Source organism: Odocoileus virginianus, chromosome 17, assembly GCF_023699985.2.
Source record: "Odocoileus virginianus isolate 20LAN1187 ecotype Illinois chromosome 17, Ovbor_1.2, whole genome shotgun sequence".
In the NCBI taxonomy this organism is placed as follows: domain Eukaryota; kingdom Metazoa; phylum Chordata; class Mammalia; order Artiodactyla; family Cervidae; genus Odocoileus; species Odocoileus virginianus.
In genome coordinates this window covers 58,112,080-58,126,619 of record NC_069690.1, presented here as the reverse complement: position 1 = coordinate 58,126,619, position 14,540 = coordinate 58,112,080, and the positions used below count along the sequence as shown (strand labels likewise).

The 14,540-nt window shown below is 45.8% G+C and overlaps 1 protein-coding gene across 6 annotated transcripts in view; it reads right to left on the bottom strand.

Annotated features, from left to right (window-relative positions):
- Positions 1-6,659, bottom strand: part of ABCA10 (ATP binding cassette subfamily A member 10) — a 55,101-nt gene extending 48,442 nt beyond the window's left edge. For 5 of the 6 annotated variants that reach the window (XM_070480074.1, XM_070480077.1, XM_070480075.1 and 2 more), the window contains exons 1-2: positions 4,447-4,548; positions 1,597-1,804 (exon numbers count right to left, since the gene is read on the bottom strand). In XM_070480074.1, the coding sequence (XP_070336175.1) occupies positions 1,597-1,804; positions 4,447-4,542 (304 nt within the window). In that variant the 5' untranslated portion in view covers positions 4,543-4,548. Of the gene's footprint in view, positions 1-1,596; positions 1,805-4,446; positions 4,549-6,435 lie in introns of those variants that run through there. The other variant, XM_070480079.1, reaches the window with a different exon arrangement.
- Positions 6,660-14,540: the final 7,881 nt, after the last annotated feature.

Sequence of the window (14,540 nt, the reverse complement as noted above, 5' to 3'; positions counted from 1 at the left end):
TGCGGGGTTTAAGGATGTCTGGGAGCGTCAGCTTCCGGGCCTGTTTCTTTGTCTAAGGATTTACTTCCCTGACCTTATGGCCCGGAGGCCTGCTGCTCTGACGATCCTCCAGGACTTGAATGTGGAGCAGAAACAGAACAGCACCCGGTCCTCAGTTAGACAGAGCGGGGCCTTGGTTGGGGTAAATCAAATTATTGAGTTCATTGAGGGAGAAAAAGCATCTGGCTCCTTTCATCTTAGCATCTTTAAATCTGAGAACGCCAGCTGAGGGCAAAGAGCCTAGAGTTAAGGCTGCCTGGACACAGCTCCTCTGCCGCTTATGAAAATCTTAGCTAAGAGACTTTGAACCCTGGTTCCCCGGTATGCAAAGTAGTTCCCAATAACTTAGCATAATGATAATGCTCACTGAAGTCAAGGAAAACTGAATTTGTGCACCTATGTGCACTCATGTCTACTTATGTGACCGTGTGTGTGTGTGTGTGTGTGTATTATCCTAGAAGGATACACAGAAATTTTTAGAGGAGGAAGTGGTGGCTTGAATGAAGGCAAAAGCTTTCATTGTTTGCTTCAAACAAGTTTGTACTGCTTAACTTGTTTTAGGTTGGCTGTTACTTTTGCAATTAAAATAATTTTAAAATTAAAAATAATTTAAATGACCAGTAGAAATGCTTTGGAATTTGGTGGGTTTTTCTCTGCCCAGATCATAAGCAGATTTCTATCATATGAAAATAGTATGCCAGAAGTAATAAACGGCATACAAAGAATCAGTGTTCAAAATCAGAGGTGAAGTTAGAACCCACCCAGGCTCTTTGGAGTCAAGAACACTCCCTTAAGAATTACACTCATAAAAAAAAAAAAAAAAAAAAAGAATTAAACTCATATAACATCTATAACGAATGAGTCTACCATGTTAAAAAACAGACATGACTTTGCTAACAAAGGTCCATATAGTCAAAGCTATGGTTTTTCCAGTAGTCATGTACAGATGTGAGAGCTGGACCATGGGGAAGGCTGAACACCAAAGAATTGGTGCTTTCGAACTGTGGTGTTGGAGAAGACTCTTGAGAGTTCCTTGGACTGCAAGGAGATCCAACCGGTCAACCCAAAAGGAAGTCAACCCTGAATGTTCATGGGAAGGACTGATGCTGAAGCTGAAGCTCCAATACTTTGGCCACCTGATGTGAAGTGCCAACTCATTGGAAAAGACCCTGATGCTGAGAAAGATTGAAGGCAGGAGGAGAATGGGAAGACAGAGGATAAGATGATGGGATGGCATCATGGACTCAATGGACATGAGTTTGAGTAAGCTCTGGGGGATGGTGAAGGACTGGAGGCCTGGTGTGCTGCAGTCCATGAGGCTGCAGTGAGTCAGACTTGACTGTGTCTGAACAAGAACAACAAAATCTGTTCCTCTGAGACCTCCCCTTTCTTGGAGCTCCACACCAAGCCCTCCACCCCGTGTGAAATGAGGATCCTGCCCCAGTGGAAAACCACTGACCCACAGGCTGGGTAAATAAACTCAACTTGCAAAACAGACTTCAAATTAAATGCGAACAGGTTGCATAGTAATGAAGCGTGGGCCACTGAACCACACACCTTTCATATAGGAGGCCGCAGCCACCTTGTCCATGATGCTCCGGGTCACGTTAGTGACCGGGGTGTAGGCCACCAACACCGGGTCGGAGTCATTGAACTCATCCACACGTCCCAGGACCTGAGGCGGCTGTTCCAGGAAGTGCATGGCTCTGAAGAACTCCGTCAAGAGGCAGAGAGCCAGCCCCGGGAGCAGCACCATCGCCCACTCCTCCAGCGCACAGAAGAGAAAGGGGCCACGTCACCGCGGGCTCTCAGACAGGCAGGAGCACCGTCTCCGAGCTCGGCCTCACGTCGCTCGCCCCGCTCTCCCTTCTCGGTTACCACCCGTCTGGTAAGGGGACCGCCATTTCCCACGCCAGGCAGCCTGACTCGGGAGCTCGGCGCGGGGCCCCGGGCCAGCGAGAGGCGCGGGCCGGGCAGGACGGCGAGGCCGGCTGGCGCGGGAGGGGCGCGCGTGTACCTAGGCGGGTTCATGGCGGTGTGCGGCAGAAACCCACTCAACACCATAAAGCAATTATCCTTCAAGTGAAAACAAGTTAAAAATGAAGTAAAATAAGCTACAAGGATATATTGTACAACACGGGCAATGCAGCAAGTGTTCTGTAACAAGTGGAGCATTGCCATTGTGAATCACTACATTGGACACCTGTAATAACTTATGCAATATTGTACAGCAACTATACATCAGTTAAAAAAAAACCTTTTAATCTCCAAAAAAGCTTTGAAATATATAGCAAATGTGGGATGGATTTATCTCCAAATATAGCTTTGAGATAACACCAAGTATGTCCATTAATCTTAACCTAGAATCATAGCACCCCTCATATACTCCCGATTATTCACCCTCATATGGATAAAATATAAGTACACAGCATCCCATAAGACATACTTTTGTCAAAGGGTTTAACCTGAAGTTAAAAATCTATTTTTTAATGTAAATACTGTTTACAAGAAATGCAGATGACTGTAAATCAGTCACGTCACTCTTTGCAACCCCGTGGACTGTAGCCCGCCAGGCTCCTCTGTCCGTGGGATTCTCCAGGCAGGAATGCTGGAGTGGGTTGCCATGCCCTCCTCCAGGGGATCTTCCCGACCCAGGGATCGAACCCAGGTCTCCTGCATTCCAGGCGGATTCTTTACCACTGAGCCACCAGGGAAGCCCTTATTGTAACTCAACTGTACTTCCATAAAAGTTGTTTAATTAGAAAAGTTAAAAAAATAGAGAAAGGAACGCAGGTGGTAAAGGGATGCATTAATTGACAGCATGAATAGCACCAGGCAACAGAGAAGAGGGGGTTCAACGGGAGGCAGCTGTGGACTCACGGGCTTGGACGAGCCAACATAAAGCGGCATTCCGGGGAGCGCTCCAGGGCCCGGGGGCGGAGGCCGCGCCCGTCTCCTCAGGGGCCAGGCGCGAGCGCCCACTTTGATCCCAGAGGCCACACAGCCAGAAAAATATTTTAAGAGGTACTTTAGAGGAAATTTTAGGAAACTGAATCTCAACATGGAATTAGATGACAATTATCGCAAACTCTCTTTTTTTTTTTTAATCGCAAACTTTCTAAAGGGCACTAATGGTTACGAAGGAGCCTGTCCTTGGTTTTCGAGGATGCTAGCGGAAGCCTTCAGCAGTCGTGTCGTATGTGCTAAGAGAGGAGCTGAGGGAGATGACGAGGTGAAGCCACAGTGGCAGATGCTAACAGGGGTCAAATCCCGGTTGTAGGTGAACCAGACAGGACGTGAGTTCACTGGGCCAGTCATTCTACCTTTGAGATTTTAAACATTTTCGTAAGCTTTTCAAAAATTGACTTGGACGATCACTGTAAAGGTTACCCTTTATCAACACAGCAACTAAAATATTAGAACTGAATGCTTCAAGAGCTAAGGATGACCTGTGTGCTTCAAAAAAAAAATAAAAAATTTAAATAAAAAATTTAAAAAATAGGAAAAAAAAAAAAGAACTGCTAGTTTTTAAGAGAACACAGCTTCTGTGTGGCCAAGGCAGCTCCAGGTGTATTTCATGAGAACATATAGCAAATATCCTCATCTTGATGGCCTTGACCTTATGCCAGAAACCAAACAGAGGGCAAAGATGTGACAATCAGTGACCCGGCTCCCTGAAACTCCTCCAAGTTTGCAAAAGCATAATCTTCAAAAGAAATCCCCCCACGTTCCCAAATTCTTACTCAAAAGCAGTTTCCCCAGTCCTGTGAATTAACAAGGGCCTCCCTCGCAGCTCAGTGGTAAAGAATCTGCCTGCAATGCAGGAGACACAGGAAACTCGGGTTCGATCCCTGGGTCGGGCAGATCCCCTGGAGGAGGGCATGGCGACCCACTCCAGTGTTCTTGCCTGGAGAGTCCCATGGACAGAGGAGCCTGGCGGGCTACAGCCCACCGGGTCGCAAAGAGTCAGACAGGACTTCGTGATGAAACAAAAAACAATTCACAGAATCTTGTCTAAACGTCCCCAGTAGAGTACTGTGGTTCACCCTTTAAAATTTACTTCATTTTGCTTCCCCCCCACCGCCCCGCTTTTTTTCTTACACTAAAGTTGGCCTGGGGTAAACCAGGATAACTCCACAAGATTCAAGTGGATTACTTACTTGGCGAATGGCTAGTTATGTTCAAAGAAAAGCTATCTACTTTGCTTTTTAGGAGCAAACATATGAGCCTGCATCTTTTGCCGTAAATAATATGCTATTGTGCAACATTTGCAAAACATTGCCTTGGGAGCTCCAAATCAACTAGCCCACAGAATTTGTGAACATAGAAAGGCAATAAAAATGGCATAATAGTAAATGACAGACTTTCATTCACCAAATATGGAAAGATATATATTGTGAACCATACCAACACACTCTTTTTTTTCATTCTCCATTTTCTCAGAAAATTCTTGTGCAGAAGGGCCTGAGTTTGTTGACACACGCTCCTCTCTTTTTTAATCATTTTGTCCTGTTCATTGACAGAGAAGACAAAATCAATATTATACAGCAATAGCCAGGCAAGAAAAAGGGCAAGAAAAAAAGTTCAAATAAAGCTCCTGAACACACAGTCCCAGGGGCCCTGGCCGAATGCCTCATTTGACATTCCCGTTAACACACACGCAGTTTTTTTTAAAGAGTATAAAGTGGTAACAAACACAAAATGTCCTGCCAGCTGACCTTTCTCTGAAGGCTCAGTGGTTATGAATAAGGTAAGGGCTATGGTGTGGGAGGTCTTTTCCTTTTTGTCTCAAAAGCAAATTTTCCTGCCACATCCTGATTTGCAACAATCTAAAGCAAATAACTAACACAACATGTAAATCAAGTGTACCCCAGTAAAAATAAATTAAATCAGAGAATAAGATGTTAGCAATGTAAGACCCTGATGCTGGGAAAGACTGAAGGCAGGAGGAGAAGAGGGAGACAGAGGATGAGATGGTTGGATGGCATCACCGACTCAGTGGACATGAGTTTGAGTAAACTCCGGGAGTTGGTGAAGGACAGGGAAGCCTGCTGTTCTGCAGTCCATGAGGTCACAAAGAGTCGGACACGACTTAGTGACTGAACAACAACAACGTTTAGAATCCTAAACACATCTGCCCTTGACTTAGTACTTTTTAAAAATGTACAACAGGAATAAAACCGCCTCCGGTTTCCTGTCCACGGGAGATCTGCACTTTGAAAGGCATGCTTTTGGAGGCTGATTTGATGACATCTAGTGGTAAAGACAGAGGATGAGATGTTGGATGGCATCACGGACTAGACGGACACGCGTGTGAGTAAACCGCGGGATTGGTGGTGGACACGGAAGCCTGGCGCGCTGCAGTCCATGGGGTCGCAGTCACCACCGAGCGGCTGAACTGAGACTGACTGACTGGGTGGTACAGAATCTGCCTGCAAACGCAGAAGGCATAAGAGGTGTGGGTTCAGTCCCCCGGTGGGGAATAATGCCCGAGAGGAGAAAAGGGCACCCCACTCCAGGGGCCTTGCCTGAAGAATCCCATGGGCAGAGGAGCCTGGAGGGCCGCAGTCCGTGGGTTGCACGCAGTCGGACACGACTGAGCACACACGCAGAGGAAGCCACGGGTAAAGGCAGGTGGAATCGCCGCACGGCCCTTCTCAGGAGCCCAGAGCGCATTTCTACCCTTGAAACCCACGGGCTCCCCTGTAGGAATTCAGTCTGTCAGATACACAGGCAGAAACCCAAAGCTTCGGCTGGCGAGTGTGACTCGAGTGACTGATGTGTGTGGATCACCACGCGTGTCAGAGGGCTCCCTTGTGTTTTCAGTTGAAAATTCCAGACTTCTGGTGACTTAAATGCACTCGAATAAATGCTGATGCTACATACAAACTACAGTATTTATATAACTTGCTGGATTTCTTTTGCTTGATAAAAGGAAAAGGTAAAGCTACCAAATGCCAAAATAATCTCTAAATTCTAACTTGGGAAAGTTTCTAAGGGAAAACATTCATCTTCATGAAAAGAAAACAGAAAAAAAAAAAAAAACAAACCACGAGGAGAAGCAACTTGTCCTGCTGCGCACACAGTCCCAAAAAACAAACCTCTACAAGTTCTCAGATGGCCAACCAGAGAAGCGCAAATCTGGCATAGAAAAAGAATAATATTTACGCACATTTCTGGATCTACCTTCCACTTTACTATCACACTCTAATATCATTTTGCTGAGTTGAGAAAATGAAACTCCTCATTAGGTCTCCTGTATAAAGCAGAATAATTTAGAAATATCACAACTATATAATAATTTTAACCATGTCAACCAAGACACTTGCCGTTGATTCTGCCCTTTGTGCCTGATTGCCTTATGTGGAACGAAAGGTAAAAACAAGTTCAACTTACTGTTAGGAAAGTAAGAGTGAAGAACGAAGATGCGCCTTTGATGCCCTGGTTTCTTTCTGTTCAGAAGACTTTAAAGAATCCTTCAAGAGCTTTCCTTAAGGCTGTCTCCGTTCAGTCTGGCTTCTAAAAACAGGCCATGGTCTGTGTGGAAAGAGCCTGCCCGACACATTCCCTCCTTGGGAAGCTGCTTTCTTCCGTCCAATTGTGCCACAGGGAGGCTGCAGCCACGGCCGGTGCCTGAGCCTGTGACGTGTGTTTGTTTATTGCTCTATCTTTCTGGCACAGGCAAAACAGCAATCAGATTCCAAAAGGGATTTTTAAAAACCCAGGCCTGAGTAAGTCTCCATTAACTTTGAATGATTAAAACTCTGAGAGCCAACACAGAAGAGAACAGATTTAAAAGAAGGGAAGTTGAATGGAGGCCGCGAGAATGACCTCAGAAATGAGAGTAACTTATACAGGAAAAACGTGAGCAAAGACGTTCCTGCGCGGGGGCGAAGTGGTGTCTGCTGCTGGCCGGTTCCTCTGTGCTCTGAGTATGCGCGCAGGTGCAAGCGTGCTCCTTGAGTCCGACTCTTTCCCACCCCACAGACTGCAGCCCACCAGGCTCCCGTGTCTGTGGGATTCCAAGCAAGAAGAGTGGAGCGGGTTGCCATTTCCTCCTGCAGGGGATCTTCCTGACCCGGGGACTGAACCCTCATAGTCTATGTCTCCCGCACTGGCAGGCAGAGTCTTTACCGCTGCGTCCCCTGGGAAGCTGCTAGAAAGTATGCCAAGGGTTTACAATGAATTATTTCGTTTACACTCAAAGCAAACCTATGAGGTGGGTGAAGATAGTTTTACACATTTCTCAGATTAGAAACAGGAGACTCTCTTGAGTTCATGGAGACGCCTCAGCCGGGTTTGGTCCCATGTCGGTCCCGACGGGCTCAGCAGACACAATAGCCCCTCTGGAGGCCGCGCCCTGGGCACCCGCTCCCCGGGGAGGTGGGACCCTGGGGCAGGGGCAGAGAACCTTCCAGGGTGGGTGAGGGGCAGGGCCCCTGAGGTTGCTGGATCCAGCTTTGGGGTCAACCAGCGGTCACCTCCTCCTGATGAACCACATACCCACCTTGCTACCAAGCAAGGTACATACTGTAGACTTCCCATTACTAACATGATAGGATTTTTTTTTTTTTTAACATTTTCTAATTAGTTACCGCTTCCCAGGTGGCTCAGAGGTAAAGAATCCACCTGCCCTGCAGGAGACATGTGTTTGATCCCTGGATCAGGAAGATCCCCTGGAAAGGACATGGCAACCCACTCCAGTATTCTTGCCTGGAGAATCCCAGGGACAGAGGAGCCTGGCAGGCTGCAGCCCATAGGGTCACAAAGAGTTGGCCAGGACCAAGTGACTAAACAAATTAATTGCTGCCCGTCTAGTGGAGGATTAATTTTGCATGTTACTTTGAATTTTGCTTAAAGCGTCTGCCTGCAATGAGGGAGACCTGGATTCGATCCCTGGGTGGGGAAGATCCCCTGGAGAAGGAAGTGGAAATCCACTCCAGTATTCTTGCCTGGAGAATCCCATGGATGGAGGAGCCTGGTGGGCTACAGTCCACGGGGTTGCAAAGAGTCGGACAAGAGTGAGCGACTTAACTTTAACTTTCATTTTGAATTTTGTTGAGCTCTTTTATTTATTATCATTGGAGATTTTTTTGAATTTTCTAAACAATATGTTCATAGACTCAGTTTTACGATTTCTGTTTTCTAATGTTTTATGATTTCTGTTTTCTAATAATCCTTACAATTCTCTGAAGTTGAATTCCTGGAATAAATGTTTATGATAATAGGTCTCATCCTCTGACTTCTATTTTTTGTAATCTCCTGTTTCCTTTCATGGTTCTGTATTAATTACATCTTTTATCCTTGATATTCCCTTCCTCAGTCTCCCCTTACCTCAAATTGCCTTTTTTTTTTTCTGTTTGGTCATTAATTTTAAAAGCATACAGCTAAGCTATGCTGAAATTTCTGACCTATAGAAACTGTGAGCTGGTTAATCTTTATTGCTTCAAGTTGCCTCATTTTGGGGTGATTTGTTATGCAAAAGTAGATCACAGGATCCTTGGTGGTCCATCAGCTAAGACTCTACACTCCCAATGCTGGAGGCCCAGGTTGGATCCCTAATCTGGGAACTAGCACCCTCCTGCTGCAGCTGGAGATCCCAGATCCCTAGAGCTGCAGCTAAGGCCTGGCATGGCCAAATAAACAAAATTTTTAAACAATCAAAATATTCCAATAAAGTGACACTTCTGACTCATCTTGATGCTTTCTCCCATCTGAAAATTATCATGGACATCCCTAAGTCCTCGTTTATACGGGGAAAAAAAAAAAAAACAAACCCGAATTTTCTCAAGTATGTATCACTAGTTTTACTATTTGAAGCAGTAAAAATCAGACCATGATCATATCTTTATTACCAATGACTCCCCCAGAACTCACTTCCTGGAGGTGTTTTATGGTCTCCGGGTCTCTGCGCATCTGACTCCCAGTTATTCCAGTTACCAATAAAATTCACTTTTGTTTAAGAGACAATGATAGAGGCTTCCCCACAGGGCTTCCCTGGTGATTCAGACATAAAGAATCTGCCAGCAATGCGGACTCCAGTTCCATCCCTGGTCGGGAAGATCCCCTGGAGAAGGAAATGGCAACCCGCTCCAGTAGTCTTGTCTGGAGAATCCCAGGCACAGAGGGGCCTGGAGGGCTGCAGTCCATGGGGTCGCAGAGTGGGCCACACACGACCGGGGAGTCTAACACAGCACTGGTTGCCTTGCCCAGAGACCGGGAAGGCTTGACTTTGCGGCTCCTTAGAGAAAAGCTAGGGAGGGGAATCAACGCTGACGATGTCACTGAAGCCCGGCCTCGAGCTGGGCCGCATGGGAGTGCGCCCCTTCCCTCTGACGAATGCCGGAGACGCCTTCCGGCTCCCTGGCGTTTCTTGTCCTCTGTTCGGACGCTTTGAGCCCTGCTGTCGCCTCTCCCCACGTGAACTAGCCCAAGGATGACCCGTTCGCTCTGCGGGACGCAGCCTCCAGCTTCCAGGCTGACTTGCTGGCTCCGCTTGGGCTCTTCCCGGGCCCCGGCGTTAGTGTAGTGGCTCAGTCGTGTCCCTGCACGCGTGCGTGCTAAGTCCCTTCAGTCGTGTCCGGCTCTGTGACCCCGGGGGCTGGAGCCTGCCGGGCCCCTCGGTCCATGGGCTCTCCAGCGAGAACCCTGGAGGGCATCTTCCTCGCGGGGATGGAACCCGGGGGTCCCGCGTCGCGGGTACTCTCCGCCCGCGGCCCGCGGCACGGCGCGCTGGGGCCACCTGGTGGCCGAAAGCGCTCCCGTCTCGCCGGCTCTGCCAGGCGCTGCCCGCGAGCGCGGCGGCTCTCACCCGGCGCCCAAGTGGCTGGAAACTGGAGGGGCTGGAAGCTGCGCTTCAGGCTTTCCTGGTGGCTCAGCGGTAAAGAACCCACCTGCCAATGCAGGAGACCCGGGTTCCAGCCCTGGGTCAGGAAGATCCCCTCCAGTGTTCTTGCCTGGGAAGTTCACGGACAGAGGAGCCTGGCGGGCTACAGCCCACGGGGCCAGAGAGTCGGACACGACAGAGCCCCTGAACAACAGCCAAAGCCCCGAAGGTCAAAGCGCGAACATGACAGTCCCCGGGGCGGGCGCCAGCCCACTCTGAGGGGAGACGGGTTTTCCGCTTCTCGCCCTCGAGAAGCTCCAATCCTTACCCAGCCGCCTCACCTGCATCATCCGTCTGTCTCAGGTTATCCAACGGTGGACTTCAGTGACCTTAGATGGCCCTTTAATTAGCAAATGCCATGACCCTGGTGAGGTCCATGCACAGACATGAGGGAAATAATTACTGTATTGATACCCTTTGGAAGTCTTTGCATTTATTCAAGAGTGGCAGCAAGACTTCTAATCATGTAGTTTTGTGTATGCTGTCTGCTTTTATGCTGCATAAAATTAACCATTTGATTAATTAGATTTGCAAGAGCTGCTTAGGTCCTTGAGAAACATTGGTTCATTAAATTTAAAACCTTATCTAAGTGTTGAATCAATTTATTTAAATATTCTAAGGAAAATGATAAATATTAAATACTTGGAAATAATTTAATCTGTTGAATGTAATAAAATGTAAGCAAAAATGATTGCTTTATATTTTTACAAAATAGATTTAAGATTAAAAAGATCTACAAGAATGTCTAGTTTAAGTTTAAAATATGAATGTGAACTAAAACACAGGTAACTGTCAATGCTGGGCTGGATGAAGCACAAGCTGGAATCAAGATTGCTGGAGAACCATCATCAACTTCAGATACACAGATGATACGGCTTGAAAGGCAGAAAATGAAGAACTAAAGAGCATCTTGATGAGGGTGAAAGAGGAAAGTGAAAAAGTTGGCTTAAAACTCAACATTAAAAAATCAAAGATCATGGCATCTGGTCCCATCACGTCATGGCAAATAGAAGGGGGGAAAGGGGCAACAGTGACCGATTTTATCTTCTTGGACTCCGAAGTCACTGTGGATGGTGACCCCAGTCATGAAATTAAAAGATGCTTGCTCCTGGAAGAAAAGCTATGACCAACCTAAACAGCATATTAAAGAGACATCACTTTGTCAACAAAGGTCCAAATAGTCAAAGCTATGGTTTTTCTAGTAGTCATGTACAGATGAGAGAGTTAGACCAAGAAGGCTGAGTGTCAAAGAATTGATTCTTTTCAAACTGTGGTGCTAGAGAAGACTCTTGAGAATCCCTTGGACTGCAAGGAAATCAAACCAGTCAATTCTAAAGGAAATCAACCCTGAATATTCTTTAGAAGGACTAATGCTAAAACTGAAGCTCCAATAATTTGGCCATCTGATGTGAAGAGCTGACTCACTGGAAAAGACCCTGATGCTGGAAAAGACAGGGCGGGAGACACAGGTGACAGAGCATGAGATGGTTGGATGGCATCACCAAATCAATGGACATGAGTTTGAGCAAGCTCGGGGAGAGAGTAAGGAAGGGAAGCCTGGCGTGCTGCAGTCTGTGAGGCTGCAGAGAGTCAGACACAACAGCAACTGAGTAATAACAACTATCAATGTTCCTTCTTGAACATTCTTGAAAACACTGAACAGATACTAAAAATAAATTACTAACAATTTCAGTGCCAGGTTTTTCCTTCATTTTTAATATATACTAAGTAACAAAGTATCCATTTCATACAAAATGAAAAGTTGTGCTAAATTTTCAGTTCTTAAAGCTTATTACTAATACTATAATCATATTTACTTTTCTTAAATGGGTGCATTGAGAATTAATTACATGTAATGCATTATGAATAAAAAATAAGTAAACTTTTACCTTATAAGAATAGCTGATATAAAAATTATTCACCTGAGAATAGATTTTTTTCATTTTATGTAACATGTTCTTTCAGGAAAGAAAATGAAAAATCATTTAGCAATATTACAAATACATTAGAGAGAAGCATTTCTATTTTTAAAAGATGAACATCTATTAATGCATTACAAAAAAATACAGCATAATGTTTTGTCAGATTCTTAGTACAATCAGAAGAAAATATGTAGCCAATGGAACAATAAACGCAGGACACCACTAACCCTCAGTAGAACTGCGCCCCAATAAAATATCGTTTGTACAGCCAGCAAAGCATCATCACATCGTATTAGAGTTAGGACCCAAGTATGCGGGGGCTTCTCTGGGGCTCAGTGGTGAAGAACAGGCCTACCTCTGCTGGAGATGCAGGCTCCATCCCTGGGTCGGGAAGGTCCCCTGCAGAAGGAAAGGCAACCGACTCCAGTGTTCTCGCCCGGGAGATCCCACGGACAGAGCAGCCTGCTGGGCTGCACTCATGGGGTCGCAGAGTCGGACGTGACTGAGTGCTGAATAACCCACGTTTCTAACATCCCCCTACTACACTGTAAGATCCTACAAGGCCAAAGAGAATAGTGACGGTTTTATCCAAAGACCCACCGCTTGAAACTTGATGATGAAAATGTCGGTGGAATTACTCTAAAAACATTTAAATGATAAAAATGCTGATTTTAGATAGTTTGGGGCAATTTAAAGGAAAGAAGTCTTTTAGGGAAACCTGCAGACTTTTACTGAGAACAAACTGGCCAAAAAGATAAAGAGGCTCAGGAAGGGACAGTGTGAAGTCTGCTCATCTCTCTGCTTCTCCCATCTCCTTCCTGAGGCTGCAGACGGACGTTTGCCATGCTGGTCACTGACCACCGCCACTCTGTGAAGTCCAACCGTGACTGTTAAAATCTGACTGTGGATGGAAAACATAAGCCAGGGGGTATGGTTTTTTTCCTAGCTTCTTCCTAATATATATATTTATTTGCATGGATACAAAGAAAGGCTTTGAGGTTATAATTTAAGACATTTGAACTGCACAGTCAGTAAAGATAAAGTCCGTATTTGACTTGCTGTGTCCTTTTCTTCCTGCTGGGCTCACCCTGCTTTTCCTAAGTAGTAGTTAAACCATACTTCTGATGAGTTTTTAAAAAAAAATGCTTACAAGAGCACAGTAACAGTACAATAATGAACCTGATAAATGCGAATTATGATCAGTGAGCACAGCTGAAAATCGTATCCCCAAAGAGAAGCCCCAGGTGTTATGTTAATATGAGACACTAAAAGATATCTCTTTAAATTTACAGCAACCAATTTGCCATGACTTGCTTAGAAAGTACAGTGTGTTGCTTATTAATTCATCTATAAAGGGAAAGATTTTCCCTCAAATGTTTCTGGACTTGTATTCATCATGCAGTGCTACAGCTGAAAAGTGGCAGCTTTTACTAAAGATTCTAACAGTGAGATTCTCAGGTGCAGAGCCAAAGGTCTGTAGAGGGAGGCGAGTGCCGTGGTAACAAGAGGTCAGACTCTAGTGCCAACTGAATGCTACGAGGAGAAATAACTTTGATGCGGGTTGCAGATGCCCGGAGGCCCTGAGACAGCTTGTTCAGTTAGAAGGCAGGCCTGAGACACCAGGCAAGGCGCCTGGATCCTTAGGAATGTGGCAGGGCAGCAGAGGGAAACGCCAGCCGTGCCCCTTGTGGAGGCGAGAAAGGACTCCCGACTCCCGGCCGTCTGAGCGCACAGCACAGCAAGAAGTTCAGGTTCACCACCTGAGGTTAACAGCCTCATCAGAGGGTTTGCATCTTTAGAGAAACTTGGTACCAAACCCTTCTGTTGTGCCTGCTGTTCTCTAAGGCTCTCTGTCACACAGTATAATCACACCCCTAATATATTTGTTTTCCCCAAGTTGGTCATTTTCATTCATCTGGTTGAGATACAATGTGAACTGCGGCTTCCCAGGTGGCACAGTGGTAAAGAACACTCCTGACAATCCAGGAGACACAAGAGACCCAGGTTTGACCCCTGGGTGGTTCGATTCCCTGGGGGAGGGCACGGTAGCCCACTCCAGTGTCCTTACCTGGAAAAGCCCATGGACGGGGAGCCTGGCGGGCAACAGTCCAGGGGGGCGTAGAGAGTCGGACACGACTGAGCTCACAGCACAGGATGATTATGTTATAGCCCTACAGTTCACACACGGGATCTACACAGAAGTATTTGTATGGATGGATACCTTAACCAAAATCTCCAACTCTGTCATGGAAGGAAACTGGTTTCTTACTAAAGAGAATTGTGTAGAATTTACTTTTCCTTAATTTAATGACCACAAGTTTATCTATGTTCCACCATATTCCAAAGTGAATCTGAGGTGAATAACTAAATTCACAGTGATATATTTAAAACTCTACAAAGGAGAGATATTCAAATAATAAAGTTCATTTATAGAATAAAACATCTTCTTTGTAATGAAGAGGACAAAAGATTTCCATTTTCCATCGGGGTGGAAGGGAAGGTATGGATTAACTCTTGCAGCCCTATAGATGTTTGTCATTCTAGCCCCAAACCACCGAAGAGTCAGATTGTTACATCCTAAGATTCTAGACTCAGTCCTCCACAATAACTGAAACATCTCTGAATTTTACCGTAAGCAAAAGAACTGTATGTAAAAGTAACCGAGTTACTTATGTCTACAATCGCCTAATAGA